General features: G+C 40.0%; 1 protein-coding gene across 1 annotated transcript in view; it reads right to left on the reverse strand.

Annotated features, from left to right (window-relative positions):
• The window catches only part of itga11b (integrin, alpha 11b), a 34,671-nt gene extending 14,646 nt beyond the window's left edge, over positions 1-20,025 (reverse strand). Inside the window, exons 1-10 of the mRNA XM_070907260.1 lie at positions 19,974-20,025; positions 11,726-11,837; positions 6,466-6,575; positions 5,602-5,693; positions 4,861-4,975; positions 4,612-4,739; positions 2,888-3,036; positions 2,645-2,789; positions 2,229-2,394; positions 1,674-1,744 (exon numbers count right to left, since the gene is read on the reverse strand). Of these exons, the coding sequence (XP_070763361.1) occupies positions 1,674-1,744; positions 2,229-2,394; positions 2,645-2,789; positions 2,888-3,036; positions 4,612-4,739; positions 4,861-4,975; positions 5,602-5,693; positions 6,466-6,575; positions 11,726-11,837; positions 19,974-20,025 (1,140 nt within the window). The remainder of the gene's footprint in view (positions 1-1,673; positions 1,745-2,228; positions 2,395-2,644; positions 2,790-2,887; positions 3,037-4,611; positions 4,740-4,860; positions 4,976-5,601; positions 5,694-6,465; positions 6,576-11,725; positions 11,838-19,973) is intronic.
• Between the last annotated feature and the right edge of the window lie 3,411 nt (positions 20,026-23,436).

Below are 23,436 nucleotides of genomic sequence, written 5' to 3' on the forward strand. Positions count from 1 at the left end.
AGTACGGAAATCCAGGATTGAGCTCCATTTTAGAACACGGTATCCAGTTCAGTTAACATACTCATGATAAAAAACAACATTTAACTGTAAATCAAGTCATGTAGTTGAGTAGCTGAGTGTTGACAGCAGGACTGCAGTACACCAAGTGTCAAGTGTTCCTTGGATCTCAGGTCATAAACAAGTCAATATGCATAAACTGGCAGTCCCATGACTGAAGAAGTCTCAGCATTGAAGCACTGAATCTGAACTTTGATCAGAGGTTGTTGTTGTTTGCAAACTTTCCATCCCGATTGGATTCATCAGTGGAAGATTGATACTACTCTCTTAATATGATACTACAACTAGAAGCGGGTTACCTTAGTTTAGCTAAGCCAACCAAAGAAAGTTTCTTTCCCAAAATGTCAAACTGTTCCTTTAAAAACATGGCTACAGGGCCTGGTTCAGGTCTCGGTTTGGTGCTGTAGACCTCTAGTCTCCCACACCTTATGATCCAGGATGGGGAGGAGGCAGTAAAAATACTGATCTTTTTGTCAGCATTTCTGGTACAAAATAATTTACAGATACTGAACTGCCATCAGCAGCTTCAGTATTGTCCATAAACTAAGTTGAAGCGTCTCACAACACGTGTGCAGTCAGTCGCATACTCAGATGAACTCAGGCGGCTGTAAAGTCCAGATATGAAAGTTATTAAGGCCTTGAGTCATAGTCTCTACGGGCCAGAGAGTCAAGGACCACATTGAATGACCAAATCCTTGGCAACGGCAGCTCCACAAAGCACCCCGCCTGCTGGATCTGGGCTGCACATGGACTGACTCTGGATCTGCAGATTCACTGTTAAATGTCAAAATGCTGCTTTTGTAATCCTGTAGGAGGGAGGGGAGGATGGTCTTCCTGCAGTATGACTCGGTCAGAGATGATACTGTGACGTCTGTTTTCCACATCAGTCTGACTTCGACCTGATTTCACGTTTTTACCTATTAATCCTGAAACTGAAGAGCAGGAAACTATTTGCATATTTGTCTGCATATGTGATGGTGTGCATAATTGTTTGTCAGTTCTGCCATGCATTCTTGCATGTATTAATGTGTGTAAGTGTTTTGTTGGCAGCTTTACGTTCAGGAAAACCATCTGCTCTGTGTTACACATAGAAAGTTTCCACGACACCCTTTTCACTCCCTGACGTTGGAATTCAGTCGAATACAATTTTCCCTGGATGAGAAACAACAGAAATATTTCTAGAAGCTTCTTATTCTGCAACTTCAGACATCTGTCAGGACCAGAACCAGACCAATATTGGATGTTTGAGGATGATACCAATACCAGTGGATTGGATTCAGAATCAACTGGACAAAACTGGAGGAAACCGTAATTGGTACCAACATCCAGTATACAGTACTAATCTTTCAACAAAGCTGCCTCTAAACTTTTGCTGTGATGTCTTGAAATCTCCACACCGGAAATGGCTGATCCAAACTTAAGAGTCCAATTCGAAGTAATGAATTACAAAGTTGGACTCATCAGTGTCATTTTTTCAGTTGATACACATCATGAAGGACCATTTTACTGACATCAACACACAGAATCTCTTAAAATAAAAATTTTGCGAGTGTAATACCTAATGGAAACTAATAGAACACCGTAAAAGGAAGTAAAGTAGAACGTGAGCTACTCACTTTGACTAAATGTGAGGAGAAACCAGCCTGAGCCATCTGCAGACCAAAGCCTCGACCCTGACTGCTGGTTCCTGCAAAAAAGAAGAAATACAGCAGACTGATCTTCACACAGCAACAACATCATCCTGTTACTTTCACATTTTAATGAATGCCATTTAAAGATATTTTAAGCGTCACAAGTGGTGCCAGCAGTGCTGATCACACTGGGAATCAACAGCCCACATTACAGCTCTCTGCAGCCTTTAGGTCTCTGAAGGTACAGCTGATTTACAATAGCTTTCACCATCTGACCCATATAAAAGTGAAAGCAGCCACTTCCAGCATAAAAGTTCACATAAGCAGATTGTACCTAAAACGATTTATGAAAATAAAGAACTAGACAGATTACATATTATGACCTCATAAAGTTGAAATGTTTAATTCTATTTAATTTGTAACACTGATAATATAACTCATGTTACAGCTAACTTCTAGCTTTAAAGTAAAAAATAACTAAATGCAGCGTCAGACATTTAACCAATCAACAAAAATTTAACATGTTGAGGGTCAGCTGACCTTCCAGAGAGAAAATCCTCTCTCCCAGTGCGTCCACAATGTCCTTCAGTGCCGACTCGTCTGTCACATTGAAGAAGTGCTTCTCATCCGGGTCGCTAGCAATGAACTTGATTTCCTTCAGAAAGGCTTCAGGGTTGATTCCCCGACGGTTGTAATAGCCCAGAACCTGGATGAGACCCAGAGGAAACACTCAGGACAGAGGCTAAGGCTTTTTAAAGTCCAGAGACAAAAAATAACAGTGGTTTTGCTGCATGTTCTAGGAGAAAAATGGGGACAGCAGGAAGTAAATTTTAGGTTGCAGGTAAAGAGGGAAGCCCACACTCTCAGGAACAGAAAGCTGAATCAGGATCAGACAGGAAGTCAGACTGGGTCAGCCAGGTATTTGGGTTGTTAAAGGTTAAGAGGGACGGACTCACAGCAATGGCGTACATGGTGACGTTGTCTCTCTCGCTGTCAGAGACGGCCTGCAGCAGCTGTGGACTGTCATGAGATTCTCCGTCTGTGATCACAATCATCACCTTTTGAGCGCCGGGCCGGCCGCCACGCTTGAACCCCTCAGACCTGCACGGCAAGGAAAAGTAACAGACCGTGTGTGAGTGAACCGGATTGGTTAGTGTGTAGGTTTTATTATTCACAAGGGATATTATTATGTGTCGTACCGCGCCACATTGATGCCCAACGCTGTCCTCGTCTCCTCGCCACCTCGCTGGTTGATACTCCTGGCAGCCTCCACCACCTCCTCCACCGTCTGGTACTCACCCAGACTGAACTCATGGACCACTGTGGAGCCATACTGAACCACACCCACCTGCAGCCAAAACACACCAAAACTCAGTCCAAACCAGAACTCCTGCACAGAAAGGCACCACACCACTGCTGCAACATCTAACTAACATACTCAGAAACCTTTTCCTCAGTCGGCCTGTTGGTCAGCTTCCAGTAAAACCAGTCTGCTACTGGTGGTAACTCAACTGCAGCAGATAAAGTTTTGAATCTTTGCTCAAGGGCATGTCAGTGGGAACTGAAGGAAGAATATTTTTCTATTTAGTCTTCTGGCCAAGATGTTTAAATCCAGTTGCAGATTCAAAACATCACCCACTGCTTCCACTACTTTTGCAGATTTCCCAGTTCTCAGTTACATGTTGGGACATAACGTGAGACATAACCTCATGATTAATTATCTAAACTAGAGATTATAGATAAAATGCTTTGAAAAATATTTGTTGAATACTAGCGCCATCATCAGGCAGGTAAACATTTTAATGTCCAATACTTTGGTATTATGATGAAATACCTGCAGATCTAATGACATTCCCATCAGCCTCAGCTGTACTTTGTGTTTATTGCTAATTAGCTAATGTTATTTGGTACTAATCATAGGAACAATTGAGACAAATTATTATATATATACACATATATATATAACAGTTATTTTAGTTTATTTAGTTGTGTTGAGTTTACAAAGTTGAATTCCCTTGCAAAACATGGTCAATTTAAACCCAATTAAATATATATTCCATTATCATTAAATCATTACTGGAAAAATATTTTTCATTTATGTTGACTTGTATGCATGCATGCATGCTCAGCTGACCTGCTGTGAACAAAAAATAAAAGCCAAACATAATGAGCCCCATGATTGTACAACTACATTTTCCTCTGACTGAGAAAGGTGATTTAAAAGTGACAACGTTTCCAGAACAGAAGCCATGTTTTTCCAGCTTGAAAATTAGAAGCAGACACTAATAACAGCCCCGTGTGTGTTGTTTGCATCCAATCAGGTCAATCATCTGTTGTATGGTCTGTTCCTGACTAGATGCATTATTATGGGGAACAAAGTAACTCCACTAAGGGAAAAAAAAATGTGTGTTGACATGTGAGGTCGGTATTTAACGAAGTCAAGAGGTCAGCAGCTGTGAATGGAAAGGGACATGAAACTACAACTACAAAAGACATGACCTTCGTCCTCACTGGCAGTTATAGCCCTGATTTCAGGTAAACTGTTGAGAAATGTGAGAGAAATGCTACCAACGATCACTGTCTCTCAGGGCTGAAAGCTGCCAGAAACTGAGAGTTTGTGGTTATATTCAATATCTTCACATTTTTAAAGTATCTTGCCAAAGAATTCCAAGTATTCCCTATAAATGTATGAGAGGAAAAGCCTCTGACCCAGCATTTAGATCATGACGAGACACTAAAACTCCACAAATGTATTAAAAAAAACACTATTTAACAGTAAACAAATAGATCAAATGCACTAGAAACTGAGAATTGCCAAATACAGTATGAGCCTAAAGAAGAAAAAAAGTTTGTCATCTCTGTCATCATTTTATATTTTTGCATATTGAATCCCTTTGGATTTAAAATTTTGTGATGAACCAACCTGCGTCTGACCTGGGCTGATGTAGAACTTGTGCAGGATGTTGATGAGGAAGTCCTGGACCTCGTACCAGGGGTAGATGGAGTTAGAACCATCCAGAACAATCACAATGTCCATGAACGTCTCACACCCTGCAAGATTAAAAAAACACAAAAACAAGATAGATACAGGACAGGTATGGATGGATGGATGGATGGATGGAAGGTTAGATGGATGGATGGATGGACAAAGGGATGGATGCGTATTGTTTACTCTGCAGGGCGGGTGCGATGGTGTGGGACAGTCTGAAGTTTCGGCTGACTCTGGAGCAGATTCCTGTGCTGTACAGGGAGCTTCCACATTCATGAGACCAGAGCGGACCGCAGGTCTGAGGACACATTCACACACAGCCAGTAAAGTAAAGTACTCGTTATGCAGAATCACTCATTACAGTGTTATATTGTTGTGTATTGTATTATTATTATTGATGCATTAACATGAAAGCAGCATGTAGGTCATGGAGGTGCTAATTTTAACTACTTAATATACTGTTGTGGGGAATATTTTAATCTCTAATATTGCATCATATTTTATTAACTGATCATATTTTTTATGTAAAATCTCTGTAAAGTCACCAGCAACTACTGATGTCAGATAAATGTAATGTAGTAAAAAGTACAATAACAAAATACAGTGCTTGAGTAAATGTACTAATATAGATATAATCAATATATGAGCCATATTTTAAATGAGGAGTGAACTGTTATGACCTATCCAAATTAGACATTTTGACTTTTCATTATAGTGCTCACATTACAATATTACTGTGTTAAGTATAAGAAGTAAACCTTTTCAGGTTTTGTCTCAATTCTGAATACATTTTTTGTGACGTCATGATTGGACGGACACAGATCCATTAAAGATAAAGGAGTTGAGATGGTTTCATTTTGTCAGGTATTTGCGGTCAAGTTGATGTGGCGGTTGCCTCTGTGTGTTTTGTGTCATGTGACTCACCACAAAGCTGTTGTCTTTTGGGTTTGAGGTCAGCGTCATTCCCAGCCTCATCCTGTCTTTTCTCTCAGACACGTTGTCCAGAGAAAGTTTCCCTGATTCAAAACACATCACAGTTAATCACAGAAAATAACTAACTAAATTCACTCAAGAACTAAGTACAATCTTGAGGTGTCTGTACTTTACTTGTGTATTGAGTATTCAATATATTGTACTTCTACCCAGTTAAATTTCAGAGGGAAAGATTTTACTTTTTACTGAACTACATGTTTGTAACAGCTACTGTTACAAGTTACTTTGATTTTACAGAAAAAAAAAACCATATGATTAACTTGTGGTTACTTAACTAATATGATGCATTATTATAGATTAAAGGCCCTGCATGGTGTTTTCAGTTATTGTGGCTGCTCAGGTTTAAGCTGTAAGGTCGTAACAAACAAAACTTAACAGGAGAGACCCTGAAGTCCCGAGAAATTAGGATTAATTCATCTTTTTGTACAATCTAATAACTAAATATTATCTTGTGCACTTAAGATTTTTAAAAATCATCTTTCAGGAGGCCAGGGGAGCTCCATCATTTAACTCTCTGAAACGTACCATTCTGCATAATTAGTACTTAGGAAAACTTACTGTACTGTACTTGAGTGAATTGTACTTTATTGTGAATGCAGGACTTGTAACAGATTGTTTTTACGTTGTAGTATTACATGAGAAATAGAAATGGGATTAATGCATCAATGCTTCAGTGTGCAGCTGTCAGTATCTGGTTTTACTGTAATCATTTTTTCTTCAACACTCTGCACAGCCTCAGTACAAACGCCTGCTGAGAGTTTGATGAACATGTCGTATATCTGCCATGTTGCTCACCCAGGTGGAGTCGGGTGCAGTTTGCAGAGTTTCTGGTATCCAGCGGACATCTGTACACATCACCAGTCTGCTGCTTCCCTGTAGATTCAAAGGGAGCTCCAACCAGCAGCCTGGAATAAAAACACTGGATCATATAAATGATAAATGATAGTAAAATACAGGATGAATATAGAAACATTCCCAAGTTACAGCTTCTGGAATTCTTGAGGATTTCCTGTTTTATATCAGAAACTGAAAATTGTGAAAGGCGCTCTTCACTATTTTCTGACATTTTATAGACGAAAAAATCAAGGAATAATCAGATTAATCTAATAAAAATTAAATGCACCATATCACAAGCAACAGATGTAAACAGATAACAGAACTCGCAATAAATCAAAGCTGTGTGTTAAGCCATATTTTGGCAAAAATATGAGTGTTATGGTCACAGTGAGCAGTTGCAGGAGTGGTTTGAGAAGTTCCTGTGGACATTGTGATGATTTCTTTGTCACTGAGACTCTGAGTCTTTGAAATTCATAGTAACTTCTGTGAATAAAAGCTGAGCAAGACATAAACTTTTCAAGCTTACAAGCCTAGCCTTTGACTTTAACTGTGGCGTCCTGGGTTGGATTCTAGCACAGTATCCCGATATGTGGAACATGTTATCAAATGTAGACAGACACCTGATAAACTGTCTGATTTAATTTCATATACTGAAAATGAAAACACTTTGAATGTTGGGTTGTACTTTCCCCTCCTGCACTCAGAGGTCAGTCCTTGTTTCAGCAGCAGCTGCTGGGAGATCAACTGCGGTTGTGTTAAACCCAGATCCTGATGCCACAGTGTCACACAGCGAGCAGGTTATTAGTGTAAACCGGAGTAAACACCACCACATGTGGCCTGGACGGCGGTTCTGGGAAGACGGCTGAGTCACATACCAGAGGAGATGCCATAGTAGAGTGCTAACCTCCAATCTGCTAATGTGTCTCCCATCCACATCAAACGGGTGCAGAGCAGCGCTGATAAACCACATCCCAAAGTCCAGAGTCCACATCCTGCAGCCTGCAGCAGCACACAGAGACCTGCCTCTGATCCTCTGACATCACTCCATCATGCTGATCATTTCCTCAGCAGGTGATGAGATCATTTAGCTTTAGAACTATACCTGCCTCTTCTGCTAACACTTTATTAGGCTATTTGTTACTGAATTACTGATTTCCTGCATTTCCAATAACAGCCCTGTGAGGGGTATGGACCTGCATGATTCAGCAGAGGGTTTTATATAAAGGTGGAGGCAACAATATTGAGAGAAAGAGAGAGAAAAGACGGTCTGCGGACTTCCAGAGAGTCCACTTGGGCTGCAGACTTCACCATTGGGAAAATTTGCCAATACTCCACAGCAATATGGATGTGTAGATGTAAAATGAATTTGATGGTGATGATGATGACGCCATTTTTTTGTTGTTGTATATGTTAACTGATGCAGTGAGGTTTGATAATGCACACAATATAGGCTGAATAATTTAGATTTGTTTGTTTCAATCTGGATGGACAAAAGTTGTATTTTCATTTCCAGTGTGAGGATTCAGTTGATGCTTTAATGTGAATATAAAATGAGTCGCATTTAGCAGCTCACATAACGGGTCAAGTTCACTGCGCCTTCTGACCTTCTGTTGATATAATGCAGCAGACGCTGCTGCCCACTTTCACTTTTCTTTAGTTTGACCAATTGTGGGTCGATGCTGGCACTTTGGTTTCAGCAGTGGCAGTGTTAGTTGGTCAGTCAAACACTGTCCGCTTGTTGAATGTGTGAGGAGAAAAAACCCTAAAGCAGACCAAACACACTCTGTCACTCAGACACAAACACACACACAGATCCCAGCATGAAGGCTGGCAGGCTACAGAAACCGCTCTGTAAACATGAACCGCCGGAGGTTTGACCTCAGAGGTCAACACAGGTCAACAGGTTTGACCTCTAACAGACACAACAACATTGTTAAACCCAATAAACACACATGGCTCAACATGGACAAGTTTTCCAGAGGTTTATTTATCTTTTCTTAATCTGGCTGTTGTCCAGCGCTCAGAGACTGAAACTGTAACTAAATAAAGCTTTAGAGGAGGCTTTGGCTCGAACAGAAAACATTCACACATTGTTTGAAAAGTCAACTGTTAATTTCCATTTGCATTAAGCAGCTCTGTCACTCTCTCTCACACACACACACACACACATGATAATGCACACCACACTTGCAGAAAGACAAGACAAAGAAATACGATCCAGGAAGTCCAGACGCCATAGTCAGATAGCCATGGGCGTAACCACACATTCTTTGGGGGGGTCGTGTCCTCCCCCAATATACAGTAGAAAATATGTTAAATATGTCCTTCTTTTCTGTCTCTTGTTATTTCCTATTTATTTTCAATGATTTTCGTTTGTTAAGGTAAACATAAATGTGTGACCCCCCCCCTCAATTGTACACTTCAGGCACTCGGTCGGGTGGAGGCAGCATTTATTGTACTAAGCGTAGTGGCGTACCTCTTTGGGTCACTTGCGTCACAGGACTCTGATGGTTCATGGGTACAAATAATATTTCCGAGAACCGCCATGGAAGAAAGATTAGGAAGAGCGACAGAAAACAAGGATCATTCCACCGCAGCGTGTCTGTCTGGATAGAAACATCTATCCTGAGACACCTGAGATGTAAATGTCACCAGGCTGTGTAGAAAAACAACTCTGCAGAATAACGATGTCAAATCCCCCCCCTTTAAAAACACACACAGAGCATGTGTGTGTGTGTGTGTGTGTGTGAGTGATGGGCTTCCCAGAGGGAGGTTGGGGAATAACAAACCGCAACACATAGTTTCCAGATCCGCCGCTCTGCCTCGGGATGCAGGAGAAGCCGGTCTCGAGACCAACGCAAATACTTTCCACTTATTTACCTGCGACTTCAAAGGCAGAGAGATTTTGTAATCCTGGAAGACTGCAAGGTATTCATCATGGCTGAAATGTTTCCAGATAAAAAAAAAAAATGAGACAGCACAGAGAACCGGGAATGTTGCACAATCTCACCTGCGACCGCAGACAGACAATAAAAGGACAACAACAAAGATTCTCAGACTCAAATTTCATCTCTCTTGATCGTTTCAGTGGCGCCTTGCTGCGCTTAAAATGAGACAAAAGTTATAGGATCCCCACATTAGATTGGATTACACTGCATTACATTAGACATTACTGGAAATGACGGGTGCTTTCACATCTAATGTTTTTGGTTTAGTTCAGAAAAATGTGTGTGAAAGCTGTCAATCACACTTTGGGATCTCTGTCTCTGGTATATTTGGATATTAAGGAGATAGTAGATATGATTTTAGCATAAAATCAAAAGATAAAGTACGTTATGCTGATTGATTTATCAAGAAAACTAGATTATGTGGGACAAAATGAAATCAGATTTGATGTGATGAAAAGAGATTAAACAAGTCCAGGTGAGTGAGTGAGTTTTTTGTCATTCGTTATCTCAGCTCACTTCATTTTATCATCTCTTGTGTCGTCTGACTTCATCTTATCTTTCTAATCTCACTTCATCTCAGTTCATCTCAACCTCACTTAATTTTATCTTATCTTATCTCACCTCACTTCGTGTTTTCTTATGTTATCGCACTTCTTCTCTTTTATTATCTCATCTCACTTAATTTCATCTCGTCTCGTCTTCCTTGCAGCAGAAAGCAGCAGCTGGAAGTTTACATGTGTCTTCTGGTATTTCAGAACCCAACAGCAGGTTGGAAACATAAAGATGAAGGATGAGAGACCAGACAAACACTCACAGCAGACTGATGAAGTTCCAAGGACAAACTGTACAGCACCATGTGAGTGAACGAGAACTAGAGAAAGAGTAATAAGCTATGTGGCCATAGGATCTGATCTATATCATGAAATCCTAATTTATAGCAGAAAGAACTATAAATAACGTCCTGCCGCTCCGCAGATATGTTCCATTTATCAGACACATCGGTGGAAAATGTGTCGTCCCAACACGATTCTGACATCTCAACATGATTCACTGACACTCGGCATGGGGAGGACAGAAACCAACAACCAACTTTCCTGGAAACATTTCTAAGTCGAAGGTTTTTCGACTCACTTTCCCAGGACATGGAACTTTGCTTTGGACAGGCCGCAGTGTCCAATAAATCCTAGAATTCAACAGCAATTTTCATTTTTAACCAGACAGACAGACAGACTATGTCTATTCTGCCTTTACCTCAAGGTACTTGTAGAGGGGACTAACCAAGGCTTCCAAATACTATCTAAAACTTGAAAAGGAAATATGATCCAACGCCTTCAAGCCTTGTTAGTAATGGAGTGGGTAGCATTTATTTTGGACAGTTTAGTCATAGCTCAAGATCTATTGTCTTCTCCAAATATGACATACTACAACCCGCTCTGACCATTGGGAATCTTTACTTGTAAACACAAGCTCAACCAACTTGCCATTTTCAAATTTCCACTCAAACACCATCAAAAAATAACAAATTATGTTATAATATTTTGAACACGTTGCTTTCTAACGGGTACGTTTAAGTTATTAACTTAAATTCAAGCAGCTGTCATGGTTTATAGCCATCCAATAACTTGTCATTAAACACTACTGGACGTCGGTGAAACTTCACGATGGGCAATGACATCGTTGTAAGGGGTTGGGGTACTATCATTTTTTTCATACTTTCTTTTATCCTTTTTATATGTATGTATATATGTGTGTTTAATATTGATTACTATTTCTAATTTTTACACATTTGAACCCATTCACAGCCCACCTACTCACCCGGTCTTTCCTTCCTTTTCCTCCCTATAGCCTGTTCTTAAACTACCTTGTTAAGTAGATTATCTGATTATAAAAAGTATTTCAAATACGAGTCATAGTGATGAAACTGCAGAATATACCAGTGGGGGAAAAAAAGAATGGGCAGTCAGCCCTGCAGACATGAATGGATATTGATCAGCGACGGTGGCGTTATGGAAGCGTCAGACTTGGTCACTAAAAAGGATACCACGTACTTTGCTATGATTAGGATTTTTTTGTTTTCTTTGCTTCATGTTTGGTAGGCGTAGTAGTCTGACTCCTACCTTTCTGAAATTTAGGTTCCTGGGAGAAAACAGGAGAGTACGCTCTGTAGGTTAACTGTCAGCCATCGTCCATCGGCCCAACCCTAATACATAGAGATCTGAATGGACAGTAACAGACTAATGTGAATATGAATAGTGAACTGGGATTCTCACCACTGGCGTCCTCCTGCCTCGTGCTGCTGGACTGTGTAGCCAAACTGGTTTTCTTTAGAACCAGAGAAGATCTTGAAGTTCTTTGTGTCGAAGTTGAAGCAGAGCTGAAGATCTGAAAGACAGAGAAGAAACTCAGCTGACACAAAGGACTCCTAGCAGCTGTTGGCTGTTCTAACTTTATTTCTCAAGGGAAGGAACATCCACTTTGAAAACTGGAGGTTGCCCAGTATAACCAGTCCACATGAATCGCAGCAATAACTACAGAAAACTCCTGCTTAATGTATCTTTTGTCTTTGTGTGGATAAGTGGTCAGTGGATTTTCCAGCAGCTCTAGTTTGACAACAGAAAAATAAATCAATTTCTACAACCACATGAGCAGGAAGTAGAGCAAAACTCAAATGCAGCTACAACAGAGATTGCGTTCAGTTCTTGGAAAAACTGTCACTCTGGTATCACTCTATCACTCTCACTCTGTCCACCTTCACATTAAAGCCAATGCTAAATGGGGAAGGTTTATTTTCCTGTTAGGGGACTCTAGGGAATGTAGGAAAAGCTTCTAATTGAAGAAGATGATGAGGGAAAATGGCTTCCGCAAAATGTAAATTACACTTCATCAGTAAAAGATCTCCTGCAATCAAACTGTCCTCTAAGAGCCCCTCTGGCCTGGAATCCAGATTCTGTTTCTGCTTCACTTTCCAACAGAGAAGAAAATACTAAATCACACACAGGTGTCCCTGATATTTTGTCCTTCCCCACAGGTATGTGGAGGGACAAAATATTGTGTGAACACCTTCCTGTAAAATCCAAAACAACCACGAAACCAATCAATTAAACAACGCCACAAATAATAAGGTGGAGATGAAGCTTCTCTGTCACAGTTTAAACAAAAAAAATGTATATTATACTCTTCACAAAGTAGCATCAGTGTACAACATATTTAGTCTTACCCTTAATAAGTTAGTTACAGTAGATACAGCTAGTTAGTTAGTTAGTTAGTTAGCAGAATAGCAGAATTTAAATCAGCGTTCTTTCCTTGTCACTCAGTAACAAACTATTTCGTTGTTGATCTTTACTCTGCATTTATTTTGTTTTCTTTTTAGAGACAATGAAAAGTACATGTTAGTATGTCTTTATCTACTCTGTTAGCATAGACATGAAGTATAAAAGTTGTAGATCTCTCAGGTAACACTAATGAAATCGGTCCTGAACTAGACACCTGGGGGTGTAGGCTTCTTTTATAGCTTGACAGAGAACAGGACCTCATCAGAAACCCTTCACCTCGCTCTTATACACCTCCCTCCTCTTCCTCTCCTCCTCCTCTTCCTCTGGTTCCAATTAAAATCTTTATCGGGAAGGTCGGTTGACTGAGGACTGGAAGACCTTGTAACGCTGCCAAGTCTGACAAAAACAGAGATAATAATGGATGATGAAAATGACGTCACTGTGCTTTTTCAAGTTGATTTTCCATGACAGGAAACTGAGAACATCCTGGAAAATGGAGGAAAGAGATGATTTCATCCTTTCAACAGAAGTCCAATAGGGTGAATTCAATCTGTATCATCCAAATGAACGAGGACAAAAAAAAAAAAATTATGACTAAGGCATTCTTCCTCTGTCAGATCATTACAATGACTTGTGTGGCATACCAAGAGAGAAATCAAAAAAACAGATTTCGATAGAAGGAGAGGGTCTTATTTTTTCCTTCCTCATGGTTTTCTGCTCAGAGCTCCGGTGACCTTCCAACTATTTCAGCTTTTTTCTTTTCAGCTCAGGCAGCTCTCCAGAAACTGTCACTCTCTCTGAAATAACAGCAGCTGTGCAAAGACCGAAGTTTATAATATATTATATAAATCTTAATGTTATATCTGTTATTTTTCACATTTCACTTCTATTATAATTTGATCTGTTTTTTCTAATGAACGCTACATAATTAGCAGAGTGGATTTGTAAATGAGACACAGAGAAAAGCAAACCATTAGAAACAGCTTTTAAAATCTGATTTACAGTCTGGAGCATAGTAGCTGCATCACTGCAGAAAAACATTCAGAGCTGAGCTCCATAAATTCAGAGTGTTGGTGGGATATGACGTTATAAAGTTATAAAGTTATAAAGTTATGATGTCTGGCAAATAGTGATTCTCAAATGAATCTGACAGTTGAGGCACCAACTGGATCAGAGAAAGTCTGAATTCACTGAACAAAGCTGTTTTGAGTCCACAGTGGTTCATACACAATGTTACTGCTCATCTTTCTGCTAAACAAAGTTTTGAACGTCAGCTTTGTTGTGTCTTATGCCCCGTTTGGACCTTCGTTTTTTCATCTTTTCTAACCTCATCTCATTGTATCCTATTTTAAAGTGACTTGTGTTGTTTTCACTTCTCATTTAAACTCTGTTCATCTCATCTCATCAAATCTTTTGTCAGGTCCCATCTCACCTAATCTCCTCTCCTGCCAATTTATCTCATATCACTGTCCATTAATCTCCTATCAACTTGTCTCATTTTATGTCTCATTTGATTTGAACTTTCTTGGAGAGAACTTTGTCTCAGTTTATCTCAAGTTGTCTTGTCTCTTCTCACTTCGTCTGTTTTAACTTAATATCAACTGATCTCTTCTAACCTCTTCACATTTGATCTTAATCACATTTAAATTTATCCTTGCTTCTAATCTTTGCGTAATCTCATTTAATCGAATTTCAATTTGTCTCATCATTTCATCTCTGTAATCCTCTGATTCTCTAATTTAATGTCCTCTTAAGGTAATTTACTTTAATTTACATAACCTGATTCATGTAATCTAACAAATCTATCTCAACTCATCTCCTCTCATCTTATTGCATGTTATCGCATCTCACCCAGTCTCAACATGTTTCATCTCATCACAACTTCAACCTCATTTCATCTTTACTTACTATCGAATCTTATCTTATTTTTTCACAATCCATGCCATCTCATGTCATCTTTCATCCATTTTCTCAACTCATTTAATTTCATCACATTCCCTATTGCCTTTCCATTTAATCTGATTTTATACTTTAGTATAGTCTGTCCAGTCTAATATCACGTCTTAACTCGTCTCATCTAATCTTCCTCCTCTGTATTCTAGTCTAATCTAAAGTGAAGTTATTGAACTAAATTGAATCAGTTCTTGTGGAATTCTTCTTCAGGGATCATATTCATCAGATTTTAAGAATAGAACCATAGAGAGGTTTTCCCTGTGAATGAAATGTGCCAGCCTTGATCATCATAACTCTTAACTGCTTCTGCTTTGGTGTCCTTGAGCCAGACATTAATTTCCTACCAGCCTGTGACCCCTCGACCCCACCATGACCCTGCGACCTTTGTGGTCTTTCCCTGTGTGCTGAAGTATTTCCTTTAAGCGCTCCGGTTCGTCTCCTCCAGCTGTGTAAATGAGCACAACGCTCGGAAAACTCTGCGTGCTGTTTGCCAGCGAAGGCAGCAGTGATGAATTTGGCTGCAGAGGACAAAAATAAAGGACATTGGAAAAGAAAGGAAAGATGGGTGAATTGTCTCAGCCTTTGAGGAGTGTTTGTTTCCTCGCGGCTGAGAGGAATCTGCTCCTGTCTGAGCCGAGCCAAAGACCAATTCAATGTATCTGAGCTGTTGGCGAAAGACGGAGAGAGACTTGGCAGAGCAGACACACAAGATCCAGATCCAAGTCTGACAGTCTCCTATCGCTGCCGCTGGATGATTTGACTGATTTGAATGATCCTCCCTGGCACTGATGACACATTTTTCTAATGTTTTACACAGCCGAGGAGGCTTTGTGACTTTGTTGTATGTGTGTGTGTGTTGAGTCTTAGCTGCTGTCCTAATTGGAAACAGATTAATAACAGCTACAGCTACTGCAGCAACCGAGAGAATATTTTTGTTAAAAGAGAAACAAAGCCTGTGCTGTTTTTGCAAAATCTCCAGTTTTCAAATCAGATGCAGCAGTGGGAAATAAGTCTAATCAGGTCAAAGATGGGAGTGATTTACTGAACAGTGCTCTTGTCAGGCAGCTCGCAGCCAAACGCCGTCTGTGTCACTTCCTCCAGCAGGCAGGCAGACGGCTCTATTGGCTCAGCATCACTGCAGCCTGACGCTCACGTTGACCACAGCCAGATAACCCTTCACCTTTCTGACAGGCAGCAGAGGTCAGCGGTCACAACCGACAGCCTGTGTAATGTTTTTTGACCTGTCAGATTTACTTTAGAACAGATGCAGCAGGATGTGACTGGTGGCATCTGGCAACCACATTACATGAAGAACTCCTTTAAAAAAGACTGGACATTTTCTGGACATCTTGCTAATCAATCTTGTGATATACTTTAGAAGATTTTTTTCATCCTTAGTCACAAATCTTAAATTTGGCAAAATCAGCACTAATTTTAAGAATCTTCCACTCATACAATAACATATAGCCACAGTCAGTGTTTGTTTGTGATATGATCAAAAGCTCCAGAACAGCAACTAAATGGACCTTTTGCTAAGATTGTTTTGTCAATGACTTTTCAAGAGTTAGGAGTCAACTTTAAACTTCAATTTCCCTTAAAAACTACTGTTGCATTTTGCATTTTTTGCATTTTATATGCACAGAATTTAAAAGTGACTTCTACTGGTTCAGAAAACGTGCTGTGTCACATACTGCAGGGTAAATATCTTTTCCAGTGAGCAAGGACACTTTAAATTCTGAATTTTTTGAATGAAGCTTGGTGTGAAAGTTTCTCCTTACATAAGACGACACGTATCAAGAATTGGCTTGATCATCATCCAGTGTACACTCTGTTATTCCCAGTACTGGCTTAAAAATTAAAGACTCATTTTATTTTCTTTAGTTATATAAAACTTTTTTATGCATAAGACAAATTTATCAGACTGTTCTGTCCCTGAAGCAGAGCTGTGTCTTCGTTACAGACAAAATAAAACCACCATGCATGACTGTGGTTACTATGAAGTGCAGCTGTGATGCCAAGCTGGCAGCCGGACCTGGCCAAGTAATATTTCTATTATGGTTTGTTTTGTAATAGTGGAGTGCCACATGGGTGGAGTTCAATACAAGAGATTCACAGGATAGTTTTTGAGTCCATTCAAAGACAATTTACTCGGATTGTCCTGCCAGGACCCTGTTTCCAGAGGTGATTAACTCCACCTGTCTGGGACATCAAGGAGGTTAAATCGACTGCTAACAGTTAACTTAACAGTTAGGTGCTAACAGTTAAGTTTAAGTCAACTTTAAACTTCAATAATAGTATGGGAGTGATTTTTGGGAGAAGCTTGACTGTATTAGCCTGAACAAGGCAGGTGGTAACTGATGCCCTCCATCGTCATGACTGATGTGCTGCTGCACGAGTTTAACGATCGGCATAAAAGCCACGACGTGCTGTAAAAACCATTTCACCATCTGAGTTCCTGGAGAAATACCCATCACCTCATAGAGAGAGATCACTGACCTGCAGGGTGAGACTCCAGGGAAACATCCAGAACCTCACAGCCTTCGCACCAAACTCTACACAAATTCAATTTAGGGACCAGTGGGATCATAATACTCCAGCTTCAATGTATGGAAACACAATTTAATCAGAGTGAAACAGGAAAATGGGCTCTGACTTCATCCACTGGGACTAAAGTTTTCTACTTTATAAATCTGCTCAATTTTGCTCCACTGGTAACTGTGCCTAAAGATTGTGTTAGCTGTGATCTCGTCCAACACTTTTATCCAACAACTTGCCAGTTTGCCATGAAATTTAGTATGATATTAACGGTTCCAAGAAGGGGATTCCCCTTAGGCAAAGAGGAAATCTTATTTAAATGCTGTATGAAGAAAACATAGCCAGAACTTCCATGAAATTTGGTGTGAATATTCATGGTCCCCAGAGAACCGTAATCTTGTAATTTAAAGGCGTCAGTGTGCCTCAAACACACTAACAGCATCTAACAACTGTCTGACATCAGAATTAGTTGGCTGCCTCCAGCAATCTTTATGAAACCAACAATCCAACATTCACGCCCAATTTACGCAGTGCTCGGTGTATCAGGAGAAAAGAATCGTTTGTTCATTTTTGGCCCACACAATGTAATTGCCAGCAGCAGGCCGGCTGAGCTCAGACAGGGGAACTAGACTACTTGTTCTGTAGTAAACTACAGCTACAGAAGCTATGAGCAGACAGCGTGTTGTGAGAGGTATTGAAGAGTGAGGACCACAGCGGCATCTGAACGGACCGAAGTGACATTTGCAAGTCAGTTTACATGCTGTTTAATGTGCTGCAGCTAACCAGCTAATTAGCTATCTGACGTTAGCATTGCACTTTTCGTTCAGCAAGCTAAAGTGCAGGACAAGACATGTTTGTAAGCTACTGCAAGAAGGAGACTTTAGCAGTCAAACTAATGGGGGTTGTTGTAACAGTTTGAACCAGCAACAGACCTGAACTGACCTGAAGACATTTAGAATCAGCGCTGAATGTTGCCACCATATGAGCTGTGATGCGTTCACTTACTGCTGTTCATACTGAAATGCCTTTGAATGGAGATGTGATAGCTCAGCTTGTTAAAAAAGTGAAAGAACTGAATTGTGAGTGACTACAAATCTTTGACCTGAACTGAACGAAACGATTTGAATCAAAGTGATACGTAATTTACACCTCTAATCCAGAAGTGCTGCTCCTCTTTGTACATATAATTTAATCTTGTCCTCTTTTCTATGACGGCTTTTCACGCTGTTCCTTCAAGTGTGGCCGTTTGAAACAGCTAAAACAGTTTTGCCTTTATACATCATCAAACGACACATTGAGCGAGCTTGTTCGCTTTAAGCCTACTGAGATCTTAATTCACAAATTATACTTTTAACTTGCTGAACACATTCATGCTCCTCACAGGATGAACCTTTTCCATTGAGGACATTATACAAGCTTTTTTCTCTAGCACCACTCTCAAACTGTCAACTGTGTGCAACAGATATCTGAAAAAAGGGAAGATTGTAGTGACATTCAGTGACCCCCCCCCCCCCCCCCCCCCAGAGGATGAACATCACCTGTCAGGACAAACTTTACACTTTTAGCCACACATGCTTTAAAAATAGCAAAAACCATCAATATGTTGTTGATCTCACGGTCCTCATCAGCGAACTCAATCAGGTGATGGGGACCTCATTGAAAGCCAGAATAAGCAAGTAAGATGACCTTGAGTTGAGAGGGTTTTGTCACCTGCTGTTTCCAAGATCAAGAATGAACTGTCATCAATATGTTGCTCATTCTGTTGGGTGTAAGGAACATTGGAGCCTCAAGGGAACTTTTATAAGTCTTATTTAATAAACATATACCGATTTGAATATGAATTCTGAAGGATGTTTGACAGTTTTTCCACTTCCCCAACTGCTTTCAACCACCAACACAACACAGAACTTCTTATTGCTACACTACAAGTGACAGTTAATCCACTTGTACTGATGACAAAGGCTTGTCAAATCACAGTTAGTTGTAAACTCTTACTATAAAGGCTTTTAGAGGCTTAGAAAGGCGTCTAAATGTTTCTAAAGTCTTACAGAGGCCAATAAATGTTGTTAAGGCTTACGATTGCTTTGAACAAACCCACGTGCTCTGCTTTAAAGATCTCCCCATAGAAACAAAAACACATGTGCAGATGAAAACACGCTCACACTCAGATTTCAGACACACAGTCAGTGTCAGAGGACAACACACAGAACATCAGATAAAGCTGTTTGAGTGTTTGTTAGTGAAGCTGGAGACTCTGTCAGGGTGTGAGTACTTCACCAGCTGTTGGCTGTAACTCTAAAGGACCATGCAGTGTCAAAATAAGACTTTTAATCCATGCACTATACGAATGACATGAATAAATGATCACTCCAAAAGTGATCATCATATTCATTTTTTCTACCCTAAGCCTCGATGCTCCTTCAAGTGTAAAACAAGGTAAAATATAAGCAACATATGGCACCTTTCATGTCCCTCTGTGCATCTTGTGAACATGGATGTGGACCTGCACTGCAACCCTCAACTGTACTCTCCATACTGTAATCAATATGTTGCCATGGCAACAGGTTTCCAACAAGGACGTCCAATTTAGAGGCTTGAAACTCACATTTAGTCAACTATCCATCAGCAACACCCGCCTGACATAAACATCCTTTCACCTCTCTCTCTCTCTCTCTCTCTCTCTCCCTCTCTCTCTCTCTCTCTCTCTCTCTCTCTGATCTGTGCTGTGTGTTGCTCGCTCGCTCGCTCACTTGCTCACCTGGCAGGAGGCTGCAGGTCCACAGCAGCAGAAGAAGGTGGAAATAATCCATGAGTGTGTTTGCAAAAAGAAATAGTGAGACAGACAGACAGATAGAGTGTGAGTGTGTGTGTTGGTGGGTTGGTACTTAACTCTGCTGCTCTGATGAAGGAGAGAGAGGAGGAGGAGGAGGAGGAGGAGGAGGAGGAGCGCAGTAAACATACCTCCTCCTCCCTGATGTGTCTGCTCCACACACGCACACAGATCTCTGGTGTTTAAAGAGCCTTTAACCTCACCTTTCCTTTTCAAAACAGGAGCTTTAATCTCCCGATTGGTGCACAAACAGGAAATGCCTCCATTTGTGTCTGTGATCACACAGAAGACCAGATGTTAACATCAGTCCAATAACCCTGGAGAGGAGGTTACTGAGGAGCCCCTGGGTAACACCTTAACTCCCTCCACGAAGCATTTAAATTGGACGAGTATTAGTATTAACAGTTAATACTTAATACACATAACACAGTACAGTGGTTGTAAATACATTTAAATATCTATTTTTTATCCATACGTTTATAAATCATTAAAACTGTTGTATGATCACTTAATAACTATATTATAGAGCTGTGAAGTGGGAGGACAGCTGGTCCTGGAGCTGTTCTGGAAATCCTTCACCTTAAGTCCCCCTATTTAGTGTTTATGAGCAGTATACAAACATTTAAGTAGTTTATTACACAATATAATGTAGTACATTAATGTACAATATTTGCCAACAATTATAACTTCTCCCATGAAGAAATGTATTACTTCTACTGTGTTTTACTATTATTCTCCTTCATTATCTGTTAATGCAGAAGCTTCCACTTACAGGTGTCCACAGGAGGAGTTATAATTGTTGACAAATTCATTAATAAACTAAATAGGGGGATCTAATATAATGTGTTGCCAACTCACGCATACACAAACACACTTTGAGCTGACCGAAACACAAACCTGAGTAATTCTAACCTTAACCAGTAACCAAGTCTGAACCATAAAACGAATGGTTAACCTTGTGAAAACCAGCTTCTTGTCCCCAGATGTAATTGTGTCTACATCGTTTTGTTCCAACAATGAGAGTAATAGACACACACACACACACAGACAAGCTCCCTCCCCGTCAATAAAAAGATACTGCAGTGCTGAGAGCTGGACGGCAGCAGGCTGCTGGAAATAACAAGTGGAAAGTCAGAGTCAAAGCAGCGGAGTTAAAGTGAAACAGACGGTAAAACGACCTTTAAATCAGCCTGAGGGTCAGTCAGTGAACACAACACCCTGTTACTGTCCAACACATGTACTGTACATACAGACGGACTGATGGACAGGTGGGAGCTGACCTGTCCTCTCGCCAGCAGGATGAAAGGATCAAACTCAGGTCTTTCACCTGGGAGACTGTTAATGCTTTTGGGGTTCAGGGTTTACCCAAAACATTATCTTTTCCTAACCTAAGGAAAGGCTTTCTAACATTAACCACGTGGTTAACGTTGTGAAACAGTCGCAGTCTAGTCAGGTTCCACCCCCGGTGCAAATAGCATCTGGGATATTTTAGGAAAATAAAATAAAATCCCTAAAACCAATCATCTAATTTGTCTATTTAATAGTTTGGTGCCAGTTTCCTCTTCCTGTGGACATCACATAACGTGATGTCACATGGACATGTCCACCATTTTAAGTTCAGTGTCATGTCTTTTGTCTGGTTTTGTCTGATTGGAATTTATAACAACAACAAACTGTTCAAGAGTTGAATTATTTAAAGTGAATGTGATTGAGGACTGTGACCAAGTTAGTCTTGAATTAGTTGGATTAAACCTTTCATAAATGTGCAGGAAAAGTAGAAAATATAAAGTCCTGTCATCTGTAACACACTCAGACAGACCAAAACAAAAAGAGCAAAATGAACATGAAGTAAGTCAGACACTCAGAGACAAACTGATTCACAACAACTTGGTGACAAATACAGACAAACAGCCACAAAAATGTCACAGCCAAGAGAATAAACTGCTCTGAGATCATTTCAACCACAAAACAAATAACCAGACTGCAGACTAAAAATACTGCCATAATGAACGTCTGAACAGAGCTGTTTAATTTCCTGACACTCAACAAGCTCCACTGAATATTGGAAAAATAACACGTTCATCACAGAAAAAAAAACATCTGTCCACTCAAGTCATTTCATTTGTAGCCCAAAATCATTTGTCTCAGAGGCTTTAAAATCTGTACAACATAGAAAACCCTCTATTCTTCAAGCCTGGAGCTGTGTATGTCTTATTTAACAGTTAGCTAACTAACAACTATCCATAAACTAACACTAACACTGACACCAGAGGAAAGGTCATGGCATCATCAAAATGATGTGGGTTCATCCTCTGCAGACCATGAATATTCATTCATCGCCGTCTTCAGGGCCTACAGATACAGTAGCACTGCACAAACTTAAGTATTTCAGCCTCGAGGTGACAGATAATCTCCGCTGTGTTAACTTTAGCTTAATCACAATGTGTGTTCATGCAGGCAGCAGCTACAGAGACCAGGACGGGCCGTAGCCTGAATAAAGAGACAAAGGAAGCATTAAAAAAGAGCAGCTGACAGCAAGTTATGAGGCGGAAGGAAACTTGAATAATAATGAAAAGCAGTTAAAGATGGCAGATGTTGGTTGAATGTTACATTCCAACAGAAAATGGAGCTTTGGGCTTGATGCTGTCTGGAGGACCACAGTGTGAGGAAGAACAGGGAGGAGGAGGAAGGAGGAGGAATCTCCATCAATTGTCAGTTAATCATCATCATCAGTGGAGGAATGTAACTAAGTAAATTTACTCAAGTACTGTACTTCAGCACAAATGTTAGGTAATAATTTTTACTTCACTGCAGCTTTAGTTACTAGTTACTTTACTAATAAAGTTTTTGCACAAAACATAAGAAGAGTTTATAAGATATAATATTTTGTTATAGGTATAAACTGAATTAAAAATGTATTATTTTAATAATCATTTAAGTCATTTTTCCTGTAAAAACATTTCCTGGTTCCAGCTTCTGAAATGTGCAGATGCTTTTCCTTTGAATGGTTTTAATAATTGTAATGTATTGTTAATAATGTTGAGGTTTTGATTGTTGGTTGGACAACACAAGCATTGTGAAGGTGTTACTCTGGGTAATGAAGTCTTCATCAGGATCAAATATGTCACCTTTTTTGGAAGTTTAACTTTTCTTCACATTTAAATCAATCACCGTCAATCCCAGAATGCAGCAGTCAGATGCATTGTTTCTTTAATTCAACCCAAAGTTAACAAGCTTAACAACCTTAAAAGTATTATGGGGTGATTAACATGACATTTTAAAAATAACTGCAAAAAGTGTCATCAGGCCTGTGAGTTTCATCTAAAGTCAGTGTTTTGCTGCCCTGTCTGTTTCAGCTCTGACCTCACCCAGCAACACTGATGGCTGTGGT

Source organism: Enoplosus armatus, chromosome 6, assembly GCF_043641665.1.
Source record: "Enoplosus armatus isolate fEnoArm2 chromosome 6, fEnoArm2.hap1, whole genome shotgun sequence".
NCBI lineage: Eukaryota > Metazoa > Chordata > Actinopteri > Centrarchiformes > Enoplosidae > Enoplosus > Enoplosus armatus.